Source organism: Stegodyphus dumicola, chromosome 12 (assembly GCF_044657685.1).
Source record: "Stegodyphus dumicola isolate Sdum_Otavi_A_Nest chromosome 12, ASM4465768v1".
Lineage (NCBI taxonomy): Eukaryota > Metazoa > Arthropoda > Arachnida > Araneae > Eresidae > Stegodyphus > Stegodyphus dumicola.
The window spans coordinates 33104217-33123086 of NC_140779.1; the positions used below are offsets into that span (position 1 = coordinate 33104217).

An 18870-nucleotide genomic window follows, 5' to 3' on the forward strand; every position below is an offset into this window, starting at 1 on the left:
CAGGCGTGCCAGAGCATTGTTGCGTTTACTACCGACTGTCACGTATTTGTGCCAGTACCTTGGAACGTTTTACAAACTATAATTTCTGCCACAAGATGGCACTGTATGTCCATATGGTTTCAGATACATGTACATTAGACCTTCTACTCGAAATGAGAGAAGCATGACTCACATACACGTGTTTTTGATTATATAAACAAACGGGGAACTAAATGTTTCCGAATGGCGTGATTTATGACGTCTCTTTAAATTGCACTTTATTCGCACGTGGTAGTTGTTTATTGTAAGTAGAAGTTTTATATGCGCTAAAGCGTTGAGTATTTCGGTTTACAGTTCAGTTTTTAGAAAATAATTAGATCTTGTTAGACGTGAATTCTTTCTGTTTCTACCGTTTCAATGTCGAAGCGTCGAAAATGTTTAACAGAGCATGAAATAGCAGAAATGATGCAAAATATTTCAGATATTGATTCTGAAATTCTGATATTGATTCTGAAAGATTAACTGAAAAACATTTTCCAAAACTTTGTTCAGAAGAGACTGATAAGAAAATAAGACGACGATGCTTCGTTTGTTCACATTCCCGGAAAAATCCTCCAAAACGGCAAATGAGTTATTACGAGTTCAAGGAATGTAACGTAGGACTGCGTGTAGATCCCTGTTTTAAAAGTTTTCATAGGAAAAGAGAATTTTAAGTAATATATTTAGTTTTCAGATGTATAATGTTAAAAGTCATAAAATGGTAAGTAATTAAAATAAAATGTGTAAAATATGCATTTAAACAAGAAATAAGGTAATTAAAGTATATATATAAAAATATTTATAAAGCATAAGCCGTTTAAATACTCTATAGAGCATTATTAAACAATGCGTTGATACTTCGGAAATTTCATGGATTTAGGCTTAGTAGCAAAAAAGCCCCCGGCCCTAGAGAGACGCTCGCGGAAGACACTGCCGGCCTCCGCGATAAGCGCGCGTTTTCGCTACCCGGCTCGATGGGGTTAACGTCACAAAGCACTGTAAAACAAAAATAAGCTTCATCAAGAAGTTATGCTCATCATTTGCCGAATGGAAAAAATGCTTGAATATTGGTAGTTTGACTATTGTTTAAGTTCTGGTCAGCAGTTTGGCTAGTTGGGTGTCAAGTCTTTTCAAATTTTTAGCCTTTTTTTAAGCCTTAATTTATCTTCCATATAGTATCACGAATAGTCCTTTATTACAATGCTGCCATTTTAAAGTCTTAAACATATGTTTGAAATTACAGCTGCATAGCTGAGCAATTGTAAAGCAATAGACTCATTTCTTAATAAGAATTTTTTATTTTGTTTTCACAAAACTTTAATTTGTGTGATTTAAAATATATTTAATTTGTAATAAGCATATCCATATTTGTAAAACATATATCCGAATGACTGCTATGATCATTTAGGTCATGCCTGTAATTAATAAAAATGTTTCTAAAGCTGTAATATACATTACGCAAGTCTATGCAGAATTGATATTATTTTTAACTTACTTCAATAATATAGCTAATTGGTGTAATTAAAACATATTCATTTTAATACATATTCAATTAATTATATTCCTGAATTTAAGGTTTCATATATATTACTGAACAAAGAGCCGCCCAGACAGTATAGTGATACTTGTTTCAGGTATAACTGTTTGCTACACTAAAGACATTTCGTTTTTTTCCGAACATAAAAGAATGTCTTTATTTCCTAGACATTAATAAAATTCGGTCTGATTAAATAAGCGATCGTTCAATATGCACCTTATTATCTTTCATTCATTTCATTTTTAAATGCATCAGTGTAAAATTTAAAATACAAATAAAATGACATATTTGACAATATAAATTAGTATTTAACTGAATATTCCATGTCTGAGTTGGGACTTTTAAGCAATGACTACATTTACAAATAAAATTCAGATAATTTTAGAATAAGTTTCATTATAAATAGCTGGTCTCTCAAAAATGTTTATATACTTTAATACACAGTTTCAGGTTTAACACATTTAGCATTATGCATGGAGTGATACTTTTAATTGAATACATAAGGAAATACCTTGTTATTGGAAGATTAAGTATAGTTAAAATTGAAATATAATTTAAGAGAGAGTTTCGGATAAATCCATCTACGCGATTTACCTTCAATGGGATTAATTTAAAGAACATTAAACAGGAGAAGTAGTTCAGAATGTCTACAAGAAATGTTCTAGAAGGTTGCAGTTATAAACGAACCCAACAAGGCAAGAGAATGTGATAGAAACGTGTAATGAGAATTTCAGAATATCTGATTCTTTCGTAAGGAAAGAATTTCAAAATTAACCATGCATTCCATTCTGAAGTGCTGTCATTGGATGTATTACATTCCCCTCCCCCAAAAAAATCATGCTCTCAATAAAAATGATTCCAATGGAAAGTTTAGTTTTGCAAGAGGCACTTGAGAACATTTCGAAGACAAGATTATTTGGAGTGATGAGGCTATATTTAGAAACGGAAGTTGGAAAAAATGATTTTGGAGACAGTTTCAAATTTCGAAAATGTGCTATATGTTAATAAAGATTAGCCATTCAAGGTGTGCGTGCATTTTATGAGGCATTTTGTGTTTATGCTATTAATGTCTCTAGTAAAGGAATATTTATAAATAAATACATTACGGGTATCTCATACCACTGTTATCTATAATATTATATCTGGAATAAAAATAAAATTTAACAATTTGGAAGATCCCTTCTTATACTGCTTCGTTTTACCTGGTCATATTTTCATCGAATTTTTTCCCTGGAATTAAACATGTGGTGATAAATACAGAAAAATGTATGGTGTATATTATACTGAGATAATATACAGTAAAGGAAAATGAAGTAAAAGTAAAAGAAAAAGAAATCAAGTAAAGTAAAAGAAAATAAAAGTACAAGAAAATCAAATAAAGTAAAAGAAAAAAATAAAAGTAATAATAAAAGAAAAATCAAGTAAAGTAGAAAAGTAAAAGAAAAAGAGTAAAAAAAAATCAAGTAAGTAAAAGTAAATGAAAAAGTAAAAGTAGTACCAAAAAATAAAAGAGAATCAAGTAAGAGCGGAATTTATTATAGTTTTGAAAGTTCTTAAACTTATGCTTCAGTAACTGAAGTTGTTACACACTTTCTGTATGTGCAGTTCTTTTTAATTCTTGCTCTTTTTACTTAATTTGTTCTAATTAGGAATAACGAATTAAAAAAAAAGAAATAAAAATACGTTAATTATTTAAATGAAACTAAAAATCACTGAAACACATCGATAACGGAGAATCTATGAATTAATATGTGATTACATGAATGTCAGAAAAAGTATGGTTGTTGATTGGCTGAAAAACTTGAAATTCCTTCAAGATTTATTCAGATAGATTCCGCATAGAATTTAAAGATGCTATTGTTGTTGTTGTTGAGACTTATCTCACTTGTTTGAGAGTAGCATCAGAATAAGCCCACGAAATTCATCATGCAAGGAGTACAAGATTGCGCCTGTCGTTTGCAAAAGTCTTGAGCACCATACAGGTGACAGAACGACCTTGCTCAGTTCCGCCCCCCCCAATTTTAATGGAGAGCACCCCCGGAGGGGGGGGCTCGGGTCCGATGGCCTCCCACTGCTCTTTCCCTACCACCCTACCAACAATCTCTTGAGAGAATGTTTGGCTCGCCGCATATTTAGAATGTCCCCATGCCGCAAAGACACTATACATTTATAAAAGTACATCATCCCGGGCTTTTGGGTACGGCAGTCAGTATCGCTAACCACTATTCTGGTTGGGTGGCGAAATGATTCTGTTAAAACATTTACCTTTCATACATTTATTACAAATTAACTTACATTCATCTGTCATTCCTATTACATTAATGATAAAGCTGACGTGAGTTGTTTTCAAAATAAATGTTGAAATAGGAAAAGAAGCAAAATTTAGTAAACGTTTAATAAATATTTGTAAATTACAAACGTAAATATTTTATAATTTCCTCTACAACCTATAAATTAATACTTTCTATTTTTTTCCGAATTAACCACCTTTTCGTTTATCCGTCCTAAGATACGCCTTTGTGTATAACGAGTAATCAAAAGCCTCTCATAATAAAATTTACAATCAGATACATTGACTACCAATAAGTCTTTGGACACCTATGCAAATGACGATATCTGCGGTCCTAAGGTATTTCATGGACTCCGCCGGTATATATCGTGTAGGAAACAGCATCGGCTTTAGTCGCATGCAAGATGCCTCGCAGTTCGGAGCTCTCTGATTTCGAGAAAGGTATAATTATAGGGTATCACAAATGTGGCTGATCCTTAAGGGACATATCCAGCGATCTGAAGTACACAAAATCGACAGTGGCCTATGTGATTAAGAAGTGGAAGGTGAGCGGTGATTGTCGGAATGTGCCCCGAGTCGGCAGACCAAAGAAACTGGGAGATAGAGATCGACCAGTGCTGTGCAGAGAAATTCGGAAGAACCGCATCCAACCGATGGCCCTCATCCGCGAGGAGTTTCAACAGGCATCCGGGAGTATTATTTCAATGAATATCATCTGTAAGGAAACACATCTGCTTGGTCGTGTTGCTGCCCATAAGCCTTTGATCACAAAGTCCAACCGCGCTGCTCGGTTAATGTGGTGCAAAGCAAATCGAAATTGGACCGTAGATCAGTGGAAACGGGTTCTTTGGAGTGACGAATCAAGGTTCATCCTTTACCGTTCGGATGGCAGGGTCTGGGTCTGGAGTCTACCTGGAGAACGTCTCCTTCCAGAATGCATTGTACCAACAGTCAAGTTCGGCGGAGGTGGAATTATGGTCTGGGGGTATTTCTTCTGGTATGGGCTGGGACCCTTGGTCCCCATTCAGGGTAAGCTCAACTCCGATGCCTACTGCACTATTTTGGATGACAATGTGCTTCCTACGTTGTGGCAGTTTTACGGGTTGGACCCCTGTTACTTTCAGGACGACAATGCCAGTTGTCATGTTTCGACGTTAATTAAGGCTTGGTATGATGCCAATGGAGTTCATCGATAGGACTGGCCTGCCCAGAGTCCAAACCTGAACTCTGTCGAGAACCTCTGGGACGAGTTGCATCGCCGAATTCAGGGGTGCACTACCCGTGCAAAATCGGTGAAGGAACTTCTATGTCTTCTCCAAGCCGAGTGGAAGAAAATACCACTAGCTGTCATACAAAGACTTGTGAAAAGTATGCCCCGAAGGGTCCACGCTGTAATTACCTCTCGTTAAGGCTCTACCAACTATTGATTTTGAATAAAATTAGTTTTTCTTTTATATCGTAGGTGTCCAAATACTTATTGGTAGTCAGTGTATAAGCTGCTAGCATCTGCATATTTCTTTGCGTTTTTAAAATCTTAACATTAAAAACTTAATTTGCCGGATGGCTGTACCCAGCGTTACATTTGTTTTAAACAAAATGGGTTTTGCTTTATTGCCTGCGTTGTAATACTTCAAAGCAATAAAAGTCAAACAGAAGGGTATTAGAGTACAACCAGGAATTCCTATCTCCGCGCTTCATGAAACGAAAGGACCTTATATCTATCTCTATGGTTTATTTCTAGTTCACATTCGAAATTCAATTTTCAGAACTCATAATCTTTTTACAATTCCTTCTTAAATTAAATATCATGCATGTGTATGAGTAAATACGTTTTGTTAGGAAAAGAAAAGTTTAATTTGGCACTTTATGTTACTTGAACGTTTCAAGCTGCAAAATATCAACTCATCATATTTTCAAGTGTAAGTTAGAATTTAAAGGATGCGAAGGTAAGCCTTTTGTTTTAAATGAATTTCACTAAGTTGCATTTTATTTGAGTTAGCATATTTTTAATATTACAATTACACTGAAAAAATAAATTAACGGATTAGCTTCTGATTACTAATTTGATTTCAAAATTCATGCAGATTACTAATTTATAGGATGCGAAGGTAAGCCTTTTGTTTTAATGGATTTCACTAAGTTGCATTTTATTTGAGTTTGCATATTTTTAATATTACAATTACACTGAAAAAATAAACTAACGGATTAACTTCTGATTACTAATTTGATTTCAAAATACAGTCAAAAGATATTTAGTTTAGTTGCAAAATTTCTTTTATTTTTAAGCAACCAAAACTGCCCCATTTAATAAGCTGGTAAAGGAAACTATAAATATCACGGTAGTTGGTACAGGTAAAGCTAGCTCAACCTTTTGACTAACGCGTACGATCTAAACAAAAATTGCAAAACTTTTAGTACCACCACTATATTTTACAGTGATTATTTTTCAATATATCAATAGAAATATCAAGAAAATATATTTTGCCATTTGCACAATCTATTGGCTATTTGTATTAAATATGCATATATTAAAAATTGGTTACCATTTAAATTATGAACATTGGAGTGATAATATTTTAATTCTAAAATTTAATGCGGCATTTGGGCCTGTTTAAGAGAGATCAATTTCTTTGATGTCTGGTCTTATTTCAGTTAGCTTTAACCCTAAATTAGGATCCACTTTTAATTTTGTTCCATAGTTTTAACCCTAAATTAGGATCCACTTTTAATTTTGTTCCATAGTTTTAACCCTAAATTAGGATCCACTTTTAATTTTGTTCCATAGTTTTAACCCTAAATTAGGATCCAATTTTAATTTTGTTCCGTATTTATTTTTCAATCTGACATGGAAGAAAATCCTTGTTCATATAAGTAGGTTGTGCAAAAAGGCAATAAAAATTTAATTTTGAAATGCCTTTAAATTCTTTTTTTTTTCCGGTTCAGACAAAAGTTAATAAGTGTGTTATTTTTTAAATCTTCAGTTAGAGTTCGATCATAGGAAATTTCTATCAGTTGTTCTTTTTCTTCACGAGGTTTTTGAATTGATTGTTAAAATTCTTTGTTTCTTTGCGTACCACCAATTGAGAATCCCTGCACTAGGTATAAAATCACTTTCTGCTTAGTTTCGAAAATAAAAATACATAATAATTTTCACGAAAGACAGCTTGGTAGCAGCAACCTCTTAGGCCTACATTTTATTACAGGCTTATATTTTATAATCAATTCCTTGATAATTTTCTTATTGTCATTCTGTTAGCCAACTTGCTCATTTTAATAGAAGTAACGTTTCCGAACAGGTTCGTAGAGCATTTTTCAAAAGGCATAACACACATAGACTTTAATTACATTTTTAGTTTACATATTTTAAATATTAAAGAAAGAATTATCAGTGTTTGAAATAAACTATTATTTTACAAAATTGTTAATTAAATATATAAAATAAAGAAAACCTTTCAAATATTTCAAGAAGGCTAAACGAAAAACATTAAGATTTATTTGAGAAACAATAGCACTAAAATGAATTGTACACTTTCATACGATGTTTGTTCTGTTATTTAAAAGATATCTTATAAAACACTTTTTAAAGATGATAGAAGGATAATTACAAGATTTTTGGACACGTTTACCCTGCTATAGTTTAAAAAGGAGGTCATTATTAGAAAGAAACTCACATAATCGAATTTCGTTTAGTACATGCCCACAGAGTTCCATAAAAACAAAGGACACATATTTCAAGCTATAAGTTTTGGAAGTGAGAAAATCGTGCATAAAAATCAGAATGCAAGAACACCATTTTAAGTTCAAATTATCGTATTTATAGTAAACAGTTATAATAACATACCTAAAGTTACTACGTTTATAGGTTATACCCTCGTTATGGCATTTTCCTTTTTTTACCATTATAGCTATTTTTTGGCAATTTTTATCACAGGCAATAAAATGCCTAGATTCATTAATTCGTGTTTTTTTCCCTAACTTCGATAACTCTTTTCAATGTGCTAAGCAACAGAATGAATGTCAACAATTTCAAGAACATCTACCGATTTCTTAAAATCTTTTATTGATTATTGTGACAGACATTATACCCATAAATTTATTGTCGAACAAAAGTACCTTTCATGTTGAAATTTTCTTGCGCTCTTTGTTCTCCAGTGCAAACATTTCAGACACAAATTTTGACAATATGGAGTTTTATATACGCTTCTTAGATCAGTATGTTTTTATCCTGCTTTGGACTCATTACTGCATTAAACTGCAGTTGCTGGAGCTTGCGAGAATTTATACTAGGTGTTAGGGTGAATTGTGCTACAATTATTGCACTTTGCATACTTTGCAAAGTGTCACAATTATTGTACAGGTGTAATTTAAAACGTATTAAATAGTTTCTAACAAATTTCCATCCCTTTAAGGGGACTCATACACCTTAAAAACCATACGATCTTCGAATATGTGACTGTTGCAAGAAATGAGATAACTTATTTATTATAAAAGCAATTACTTCCAACCTTTTACAGCTGACTACATAATATAGCTGCTTTCTGAAATAGTAATCAGAAAGTTTGTGTTGCCACAAATATTTTTATAATTTAATCCGCTTTGTGACAAAAGTTTTCGACATGTTTCCACCTGGCGCACACAGTTTAAAACATTCTGTTGCATAAGTTAGTTCAATATTTAATATATAGCTTTTATAACATTTGGAAATTACTGTAAGACTTTTATGTTAAATTTTTATTTTATTTGGAGTTGAGTTTATAAAATGTATTTTATTAAAAAAATGTGTAATGTTTTCGTCCATAAAATTTTTTAATATTAAAATATTCATCAGATTTTTGGTTCATTTAGAAAATAGTGCCCATATAAAGAATTCCATCAAATTTCAAGTATGTATCATTAGCCATTTTTAAAATATCATGCGCGCAAGGTGGAAACATGGCGAAATATTTTGTCACAAAGTGGATTAAATTACAAAAATATTTTTGGCAACACAAACTTTCTGGTTACTAGTTTCCAAAGCAGCTATATTATGTAGTCGGCTGTAAAAGATTGGAAGTAATTGCTTTTAAAATAAATAAAATATCCCAGTTCCTGCAACAGTCACATATTCGAAGATCGTGAGGGGTTTAAGGTGTATGAGCCCCCTTAAAAGATCACTAATTAAGATCTAAAGGCTTATTTCCGGTTCATTCTAGTTCACAGAATCTTCAAGTGAACAGAAAGATGAAAACAAACTTACTTTATAAAGTTTAGACATGTTGTATTGGATAAATCAATAAAATAAAAGTGTGCTTTTTTTAACAAAATTGGCCATTTCATCGTGTACCGATACCTTAAATATTTATAAGTTTTTATTATTTTAGATTATTAAAGCTGTTTGAGTGTTTTAATTTATAACTTTTTATAAGATTTACATCAAAAATTGCTATTTAGCATCCGAGGAAATTTAATTGCATAATGATACTTATCTAGAATGCATATTTATTTTAAATGGATGAGATAAGATATCATATCAGATGCAATATCAGCACTTTTGGAAGGTTTAAGAGTAAGAAAAGAAAACATGCTAGAATCATTATGCAGAAACTCACCAAGCTCATCAATAATTGGCGCCATCCTCAGTGTCAAACCAACTAGAAAGAAGCTTAGCATGATGAGAGATAGTGCGACAACAGCGATCGCCAGTCTGGCTTTCTTGGAATGCTCTGAGTCCCTACCTAGCCCACTGCTTCTTTTGTTGGAACTGTCTTCTGAATGCAGCCTTTGTCTTTTACAGCCACCTACGCGGTGGCATTTATGGCTTTTTCTTCTGCCGTTAGCAGTTCCTGATACCACATCGATAGCAAACACTTTTTTCTTTCTCCTTTTTCGCTTCTTTTTGACAATAGCTTCAGATGTATCGGGTTCCTTGGAAGATGATGGAGTAGGAAGCAACCGTGGAAACTCCTCATCTCTGGTAAACCACAAAGGGCCTAGATCACCGCCTCCTTCGAAATAATGGTTCTCAAATTGGCTACTGAGACAGCTAGAGCTGTGGCTTTTAGCTGAACACCTTGATTTGGAATGGCATGGTACGTGCAAGTGGCAAGCATCTGTCAAATAGTGAGCTCGCTTACCTGACATTCTGACATCATGCATGTTGTGGCGGTTCACTTTCTAACATTGGCACAAAGAAGTTTCGAAAATGTTCTTACGGAAATATTTATACTCTGTAATGACAGTACATTAAAGTGGTGTTTTCTGAAAAAATCTTCAAATATATAGAGCAGTTGCTCGTTCTAGACCAAATTACCTGAATTTTTTGGAAGGAATCTTTTCAGACTCAAGTTGCATGGTTCAGACAAGACATTAATTTAGCTACGATTTCCGCTTTTCTAAAGTGATTCCACTTGTTTTTGAGTATTTTTAATTCATACTAAAACATAATATTATGGAATGTAGAAAGCACGTAGAGAATTATTTTAGTTTTTGCATAAGATGGCATACATTTAGTCATCTAAAAAGTTTCAGACCATTGTGAAAAGGTGTTCCTTTGCAAGATGATGGCCACGTACGGATATGTCAGGAATTACAAATTACTTTTTGCCTAACTGATTGTAATATTCTACATATTTACACATTATTTCATGCTATATATATATCCGAAAAATGAGATAAGTCTTGCATTTCATTAGTATATCAAAATATCATGCAGTAATCATGATTTAATAAATATATGACAAAGATACTTCACATCAAAGGGTAACAAGACTAGTTCTATGAATTACTCGGACAAAGAAATCGTATAGCACATTAAATATGAAGTATAGACAATAAGAAGTTCTGATATGTTGATAATTAATGCACAAGAATACTTATATTGAGCAAATTATCATAGCTACATTACTTCATTTCATGATTAGTATGATTGCAGCACGTGCTTCATTTTTTCTAATACCTCATAAATATAATATTGAGCAGATTGTTTGCGAAAGAAATTAAATGTTGAATGACATATGTCTTTAAAATTTAGTATGATTTCTCTACTTTCCAAACAATGAAATATTGACTTCAAGTAACTTACAGATATTAATTTTTTTAAATGAAAGATTTCAAAATATCAGTGTTTAAAACTGACAGAGTTTCAGTAATTGCCTAAATTTCACTTCTATCAAATACAGTTCTAAAAATTTGTACTTGATATTGATATGTTGAAATTTCAATAAGAATTTAAAATTTCACTAAAAAATGTTTTCAGAAAACTTTATCACAAAATCTTAAACTTTGAAATTTAAGCTCAATCATTATTCATTTCACTATTTGAAAGAGAACGTTTCAAATTTTCAAAGTGCATAAAGGAATTGCGAAGACGAGACTTTTCTCCTACAATTCACAATAATGTTATTAAATAAGTTTACTAGGAAGATGGAAAATTACAATTATAAATACACTTATTCAGAATCAATCAAAAATGCATTTTTTTAGAAAATTGTAAAAGTACCCAGCTAAATGTGTTATCAAATTAATAATTTTAAGTCGATAACTAGGACACTTGGGATGTGAAAAAATGTTAGAAGTTAGAAAAAAAATGTATTACATATATTCTATTATGAATTTCAATTAAATAAGAAACTATATTTCCTTACAGTAATTTTAATTGAATAGAATTGTTACCTAAACCTATATGTTATGTCAAAAGAAATGAATATGTAAAAAATTATTTAAAAACCTGCAAAATCAGAAAGACAGACAAATCACGATATTCTCTCGAAAACATCAAAGTTAGAAATCAACACTAGACGATTTATTTTAATTCTCAGTTTATCAAAATTTTCGTTTTCGCACATTTTTTTACAGAAATTTTACATTTGGACATTCTATTTAATTTTCATTTATAAAAGCAAGCAGCAAAATTTAACTGAAAATTTTAATGAAGAGAAAACGTTATTATACTAAATTACACGACTAATGGAAAGGTAAGTAATTTTCATTCCTTTTGTAAACTAAAGTATGAAGAAATATTATTTCTCATTACGACAAGTCATTGAAGTTTGTTGAAGATGACATATAGGTTCACATTCTGCCAACTTTTAAAGAAAATATGATAATTCAGTTTCAAATTTACTTTGTAATAGAAGAAAATTTCTCATAAAATAATGTAACTCTTTGACAACTTATTCTGATAAAATTATTAAATCTGCCATAGCCTATATCACTCACTCAACAAGTCCAAGCATGTCAGAATCCAAACAGGAAATATCGGTACAATATTTTCACGAATAATAATTAAAGAAAGGCACATAAGAAAGGATGTTCGAAACATATGATAAAGCTATGACTTTCGAAACACGATTTTCCACTTGATTATTTTAATTTGTTTTCATTTTATAAGCCGAGAATAAACAACGATAATGTCCACTAAACCAAAATATCTCATCCATGAGCAGAAAATTTTCTCCAACGGATCCCTTGGCAAGAAGATCCGTATCGATTTGCGCGTGCGCTTGAATCATACGTTACGTCATGGTTCGGGGATGAGCTCCGATTGGATTGCTGTGAAAAGGTAATCTTTCCGTTTTACCAACAGCATGCTGTTGTTTTTCTTTATTATTTTTTCATTTTATCTTTGTTCTCCTGGTTACGAAGAGTTGAATTTGGCCAGACATCTAACCGTAACAACTCACTATAAAATAGCTTAGCATTTTGTTCGCTATTAATTTTCGAAAGAGAACGAGTCTAGCCATTCAGGATGGTTGTTTTCCTGTCACTTCGAAAGACAACAAGAATTTTTATCGAAAGAGTTACATGAAAAATTTGCTCACATTTACTTGCAAGACTTGCAAAATACATATGTCGACGTAGATGAATGTAATGATACGCCAAACATAATAATATCACTTTTAAACATTAACTTTTAAGTTATTTTCAAATACCTCAAGGTGAAACATGTGATAACTAATGTAAACAAAGTAATCAAATTTCCCAAGAAAATAAATAAATGAGGAAAATATCATTCTAAAAATTGATGTTCATTTAATTTTGTTAATAACAATTCAGGAATTAATATATACGCAAATGTTTGTTTTAAAACTGATATTCAAGTATAAATAACCATTGATATGAGGAAAAAACGGATTGGAATTCAAGGTCTCTTAATAACCTATAAATTAAAAAATCTGATGTGTACACCCCATGACTTCCTTGTATTGGAATATTAAATTGGAATATTAAATATACGCATATTTTCTTGCATTTCATTTAAACTTATTCGATTGAATTAAATCTACTTCGCCGACAGCGCATAAACCACAATAAAATAAATGCATTCTTTAAAATTCACTCTAGTATTTGTTTACCACAGCGACACTCTGGCGCTAGATTCACTTAACAGTATTAATATTTATATAACAGTTAACTTATATAATAATTATATAACGGAAACTAAGTTAACTGTTATATAATCCAATAATTATATAACAGTTAACTTATATATTTCGTTCATATTATAACTCATAATGCACAAAATTTATATCAGTTAAAGAATACAATTATCGCATCGTTGCCACATGTTCTATTCAAATACTATAATAAAGCTAGAACGATGTATAAAAGAAATTAAGCAAACAAAACAAAAAAGAAACAGTTTTTCACAGACGATTGAGTATTTCTCATTCAATTAATTCAGTTCTCACTTCGCGAGAAGGCAAAAGTACATAAAAACTCAAAATATCTATATTAAAAATTACGAAGTAAATCTCAACCACTTATTTCCTCGAAAAAATTCCGGAAAGAATTAAGCATGATTTAATTGGCAATAATAAATGAAGGCGTTATCTTTGTTGTTGCGAAGCTAAGTTTCTCTAGATTGGCAACAAATCCACTAGTCTGCTGTTTCAAATGTAAACATCAATGGCCGCCATTAAAAACAGGCTTAGCGGCAATTAAACAACTTTAAAATTGCTGATAATTCTCAAAATATTGCACACAGATTTACTAAAGGCATAAAATCCTTAACCGGAAGATAAAAACAACAACATAATTCAATCATTTTTAAAGCAAAAAATGTACAATTTTCAATCATATAAGAGTAAAGAAACTGAGATCACTGAGCCGGGTAACAGAGTGGATATATATATAAACATACTTATATACGTTTTGTGCGGCCGATTGCAACCAAAAATCTACATGTTATAGCAGTCCTATATACAAAATTTCAACGTTCTGATGAAACTCGTTTTTGAGTTATGCGAGATACGTACGTACGCACGTACGTACATACGTTCGTACAGACGAAAAATTCTCTTCAGAATTCATTTTAAAGCAGTTTTATAATTTTTATGAAGGAAAAGAGTATTCTGTCCTTACGTACAGATATCACGCAAAAACATCGTTAAATTGCATTCGATAGCGGTTAAAATGGAAAATGGATATTTTCGTTGAAATTGGCTGCCTGAAACTTTTCGCGATTACAATACTTCCTTTTTACTTCGTACAAGGAAGTAAAAAGCGATTGATTTAGAGCAAAATATTAACATGATTTTCATTATGCAAACAATGTTCTGAATTATATCCATAACTGAATCCGCATTTGATGAATCATCTGGGATCAGAATTAAAATTCGTTAAACTGGAAGCTATTAAATTAGACACGCAGATATGGAATTAAGCGCAAACATTATGTACTCATAATAACTGATATGAATACCAAGATCTCAGAAAAGCGGATCAGTGAAATGAACTTTAGATATAAAGATGAAATATAAAAAAATATTTTCTCGAATAAATTTTTCTTATGAAAAGAAATCTGGCACTAATTTTATGTTTATTTAAAAAAATTTTGTTCGGGACAGAAAGAGCTTCTCCAAAAATATGTTTTTGCATTTCTTCTTTGATGGAACATAAAACTTATTCTTTTTACCTATAGCATTACACTGTACTCCGACAAATGATATATTAACAGTGACGGATACATGATCTGAAAATTCAAATGAGCAATTTCCTTTTAAACTTCTGCCACAGTCGTTTTTTTAAAAATACGAGATAATACAGAGTAAATTGTACTGGTTTCCACCCTGCAGAATGAAAGAAACTTTTTTAAATATATACTTCCAATATTAAATGTTATTTCATAATACAAAGTGTGACACGGAAAAAAAAGAGACTGATCCAATAAATCATCGTACTTACAGAATCAGTTTCCTGTGATATTATTACCTTCAAAGTAGCCCCCTTCAGCATTTACACACTTCTGCATTTGATTCGGCCATTGCTGGTAACAATTTCTGAAACGAGGGTTTTAGAAGGTCCTTCAGGAGACTCTCCGTTTTTGCCTGAACCTCTTCAACTGGGGCAAAATGGCTTCCCGTTAAGCAAAATTTAGCTTTAGGGAATAAAAAAAGTTGCATGGAGCCAAATCAGGTGAATAAGGATGATACCCCATCAGAGTAATGCTTTTGCTGGTCAGAAACTGCTTGACAGATAGGGCCGTGTGAGCGGGTCCATTGTCCTGGTGCAACAGCCATCCATCACTCCACTGATATATCAAGAGCTGATATATCAAGAGATTTAGTTAGGGATATGAGTGAAGGGTATGAACTTGATACAGGTTTCTTGTTCCCTTTTGACTTTCTTGTACGAAGTAAAAAGGAAGTATTGTAATCGCAAAAAGTTTCAGGCATCATATTTCAACGCAAATATCCATTTTCACCGTTATCGAATGCAATTTAACGATGTTTTTGCGTGACATCTGTACTTAAGGACAGGATAAAGGACTCTTTTTCCACAAAAAATTGTGAAACTAATTTAAAATGAATTCTGAAGAGAAATTTTCGTGGCGTCTGTGCATACGTACGTACGTACATATATATCTCACATAACTCAAAAAGGAGTAGCCTCAGAACGCTGAAATTTTGTATATAGGACTGCTATAACATGTAGATGTGCACCTCGTATGACATTTGAAACAGCAAGAATAGCAGATTTGTTGCCAATCTAGAGAAAGTAAGCTTCGCAACAACAAAGACAACGCCTTCTTTTATTATTGCGAATTAAATCATGCTTAATCCAATCTAGAATTTATTCGAGAAAATAATTGTTTAAGATTTACTTCATAATTTTCAGTACAGACATCTTCAGTTTTAATGTATATTTGCCTGGTCGCGAAGTGAGAACTGAATTAATTGAATGAGAAATACTGAATCGTCTGTGAAAAACTTTCTTTTCGTTGCTGTTGTTGTTGTTCTTTGCTTAATTTCTTTTATACATCGCTTTAGATTTATTATAGTATTGAATAGAACATGTGGCAACGATCAGATAATTCTTAAGATGGTATAAATTTTGTGCATTCTGAGTTAAAAAATGAATGAAATGTAACGCTGATAAGTAACCTAAGGCCAGAGTGTCGCTATGGTAAACAACTATAGTGAATTTTAAATAGTGCATTTATTCTATTGTGGTTTATGCGCTATCGAGGAAGTAGATTTAATTCAATCCAATAAGTTTAAATGAAATGCAAGAAAAAATGCGTATAATTTAATATTCGGTAGAAGGAAGTCATGTGGTGCACACATTAGATTTTTTCAGAAAAATTAACAGTCGGTTTCGACATGCGGCTGCTTGCTTTGTTTTGATGCAATTTTACTCATTGATGTTACTGTGGGTAAAGAGAAGGTGTTTCATATTTGTAAATTGGATATGTAATGTGGTCCTGATAATAGTGTTCTTAATAATTTTCTGCACTCTCTTTAATTTTTATTTGTCGTCTCTTTAATATCAAAAACCAGCAACATTATTAACCCATTTGAAAAACGTTCTTTAGATTCTTTGAACCATGTTCTAATTTTTTTTTATCTTTGATGGTAATAAATGGATCTCTCTTTATTGCAGTCATTTAAATGTATCCCAGGTTCATTGTTGTCACAACAGTTTTTCCATTTTTGAACGAATAATTGTTTCTCATACAGAACTCTACAGAGCGTTCTGCTTTCGGTGACAAGTCGGGGGAGATTTACGATGCACATTACGTTTTTGCAGCTTTTTAAGATTCAAATCAGCATTAACCACTTTGCTTACAATTGAAACTCAACATTTTAATGATTATGCAACTGTTCTTTGACTTCGAAAAGTTTCTTTTAACATTAAAGTTCTTACCTTTGCAATATTCGAAATATTGCGTTTTTTCCTTGGATAAGTATTTCGAACAATTTTTCTCCTTGAAGCCAAGCTTTTATTTTTTTTCTTTCTTATTGAGAATATTATCTATCGTTGCTTTAGATACCGAAAACGCATGGATTTCACAACATTTTTTAATAACTAAATGGGAATAAATTTCTTCCGAATTAGCACAAACATAGGCTTCCGTCTATTGCTTCTTTAAAAGTGCCATTTTGCATGAAAACAAAAGTGTCGAATAGCAGACGATAATTTGCACTTTCAAAAATACAGCCGCAATTTAAAAAAATTCCAAGCAGGCGATTTGTTTTATAGCGAATCAAAATAAAAAAAATTGTGTGAACGACATCTGTATAGTACCGATGGCTAGGAAAGAACAGTACATTGATTTATACATCGAACAAAGATACGCTATTCTCCCAAATACTGACTCAGGGTCAGTGTACATTTGGATGTTAATTCATAGTAATTAGATAATGTAAAATATTACAAATTGCTATTTGCGTTTTATCTTGATTGATTGCCGAGTTAGATTTGAGAATTTTCTTGATTTTCTGTTGAGCGACACTGTAGTCGCTTTTATTTGATCAAGCCTGCCTATTTTCCAAAAGTTCTACGTAATGTGTATACCCTGGAACAGTACATTACAAAATAGAAAAGATCATATAGACCTCTTTTGAACACTGTTATCTTCTGAAAACTGTTTGTCTGTTATAACTAATAAAGACTCCTGTTCACTAGAGTTTAACATTCTAACTTTCGGGAAATATTTTAAGATAATCAATCGAACATTTAATTGAGAATATTTCATTAAGCAAATAGTTTCTTTTGCTTACATGTCAAACTAGCCGCTACGCGGTCAGTTTTCGTCTGGCTGTTAAATGTACCGAAAAAATACCTAAAGGGAACACCAAATATGAAATTTAAAACCTGCATAGAATTTTACTTTGCAGAACAAATTTATCAAAAAAAATTCAATAAGAATTTATCACATATTAAAAAAATTACAATGAAATAAACAATATACCTTAATACAAATGTTAATTATTCTAATAAATAAACTAACGAACTTCCCGTTGCAAAAATCTTAAGAATTCAAATGGTATAAAAGAAGTTAAGAATTTTGTTTCCTAAAAAAATCATGCAAAAATTTTTATATAATTAAAAAATGATATACAAAATTACAATGAAATAAGCAATAAATCTCATATTTTCAAGAGAAAACAGTCAGCAGTCCAGCAAAGCAATGAATGAAAAATTGTTGCCAAAATCACATTTCTAAAAGAATGAAACTATCATCAGAAAGCTATAACCAATCAAAATTGGGCATTGTGGATGACATAATTCAAAATATACAAAATATACTCTTTGCCATTGGCTAATAAAGAGAGAGAAGGAAAAAAAAAAGAAATTCTTTTTGTTGTGTCTCGCGAGACACATGCGCGTCAGAATAAGAAGCTTGCGACGGGCGTGTTGCGTGTATAATTAATAATATTTTATCTCATATTTTCAACAGTCAGCAGTCCAGTATACAAAGCAATGAATGAAAAACTGTTGCCAAAACCCCATTTCTAAAAGAATGAAACTACTCAAAATGATGCGATTTCATCAAAAAAGATAACATAAAAAAATCTGATTCGAATTTGAAAAAATCGCTTCGAGGTGCACTGGCTCTTGTCTAGATGCACTTATGTACCAAACTTTGTAGCCCTGGGTCTATTAGCATACGCGTAGCACGAACGAAAGACACACACAGACAGTTTATTTCATTATATGTAGAGATTTAAGTGAAATATTTTTGTGTGTATTTTATACCCACGTATAAAGTATAACTTTGCATCAAATTGCATATACAGATAGAGGTTTTATTCCCATCGTA

General features: G+C 31.8%; 1 protein-coding gene across 3 annotated transcripts in view; it reads right to left on the reverse strand.

Annotated features, from left to right (window-relative positions):
* The window catches only part of LOC118195097 (uncharacterized), a 183699-nt gene that overhangs the window by 59103 nt on the left and 105726 nt on the right, over positions 1–18870 (reverse strand). The window contains exon 1 of one of the 3 annotated variants that reach the window (XM_085827607.1): positions 9434–10708. The exons of the other annotated variants lie outside the window; for them this stretch is intronic. Coding sequence (XP_085683733.1) covers positions 9434–9980 — 547 coding nt within the window. The 5' untranslated portion in view covers positions 9981–10708. Of the gene's footprint in view, positions 1–9433; positions 10709–18870 lie in introns of those variants that run through there. 3 annotated transcript variants of the gene reach the window in all.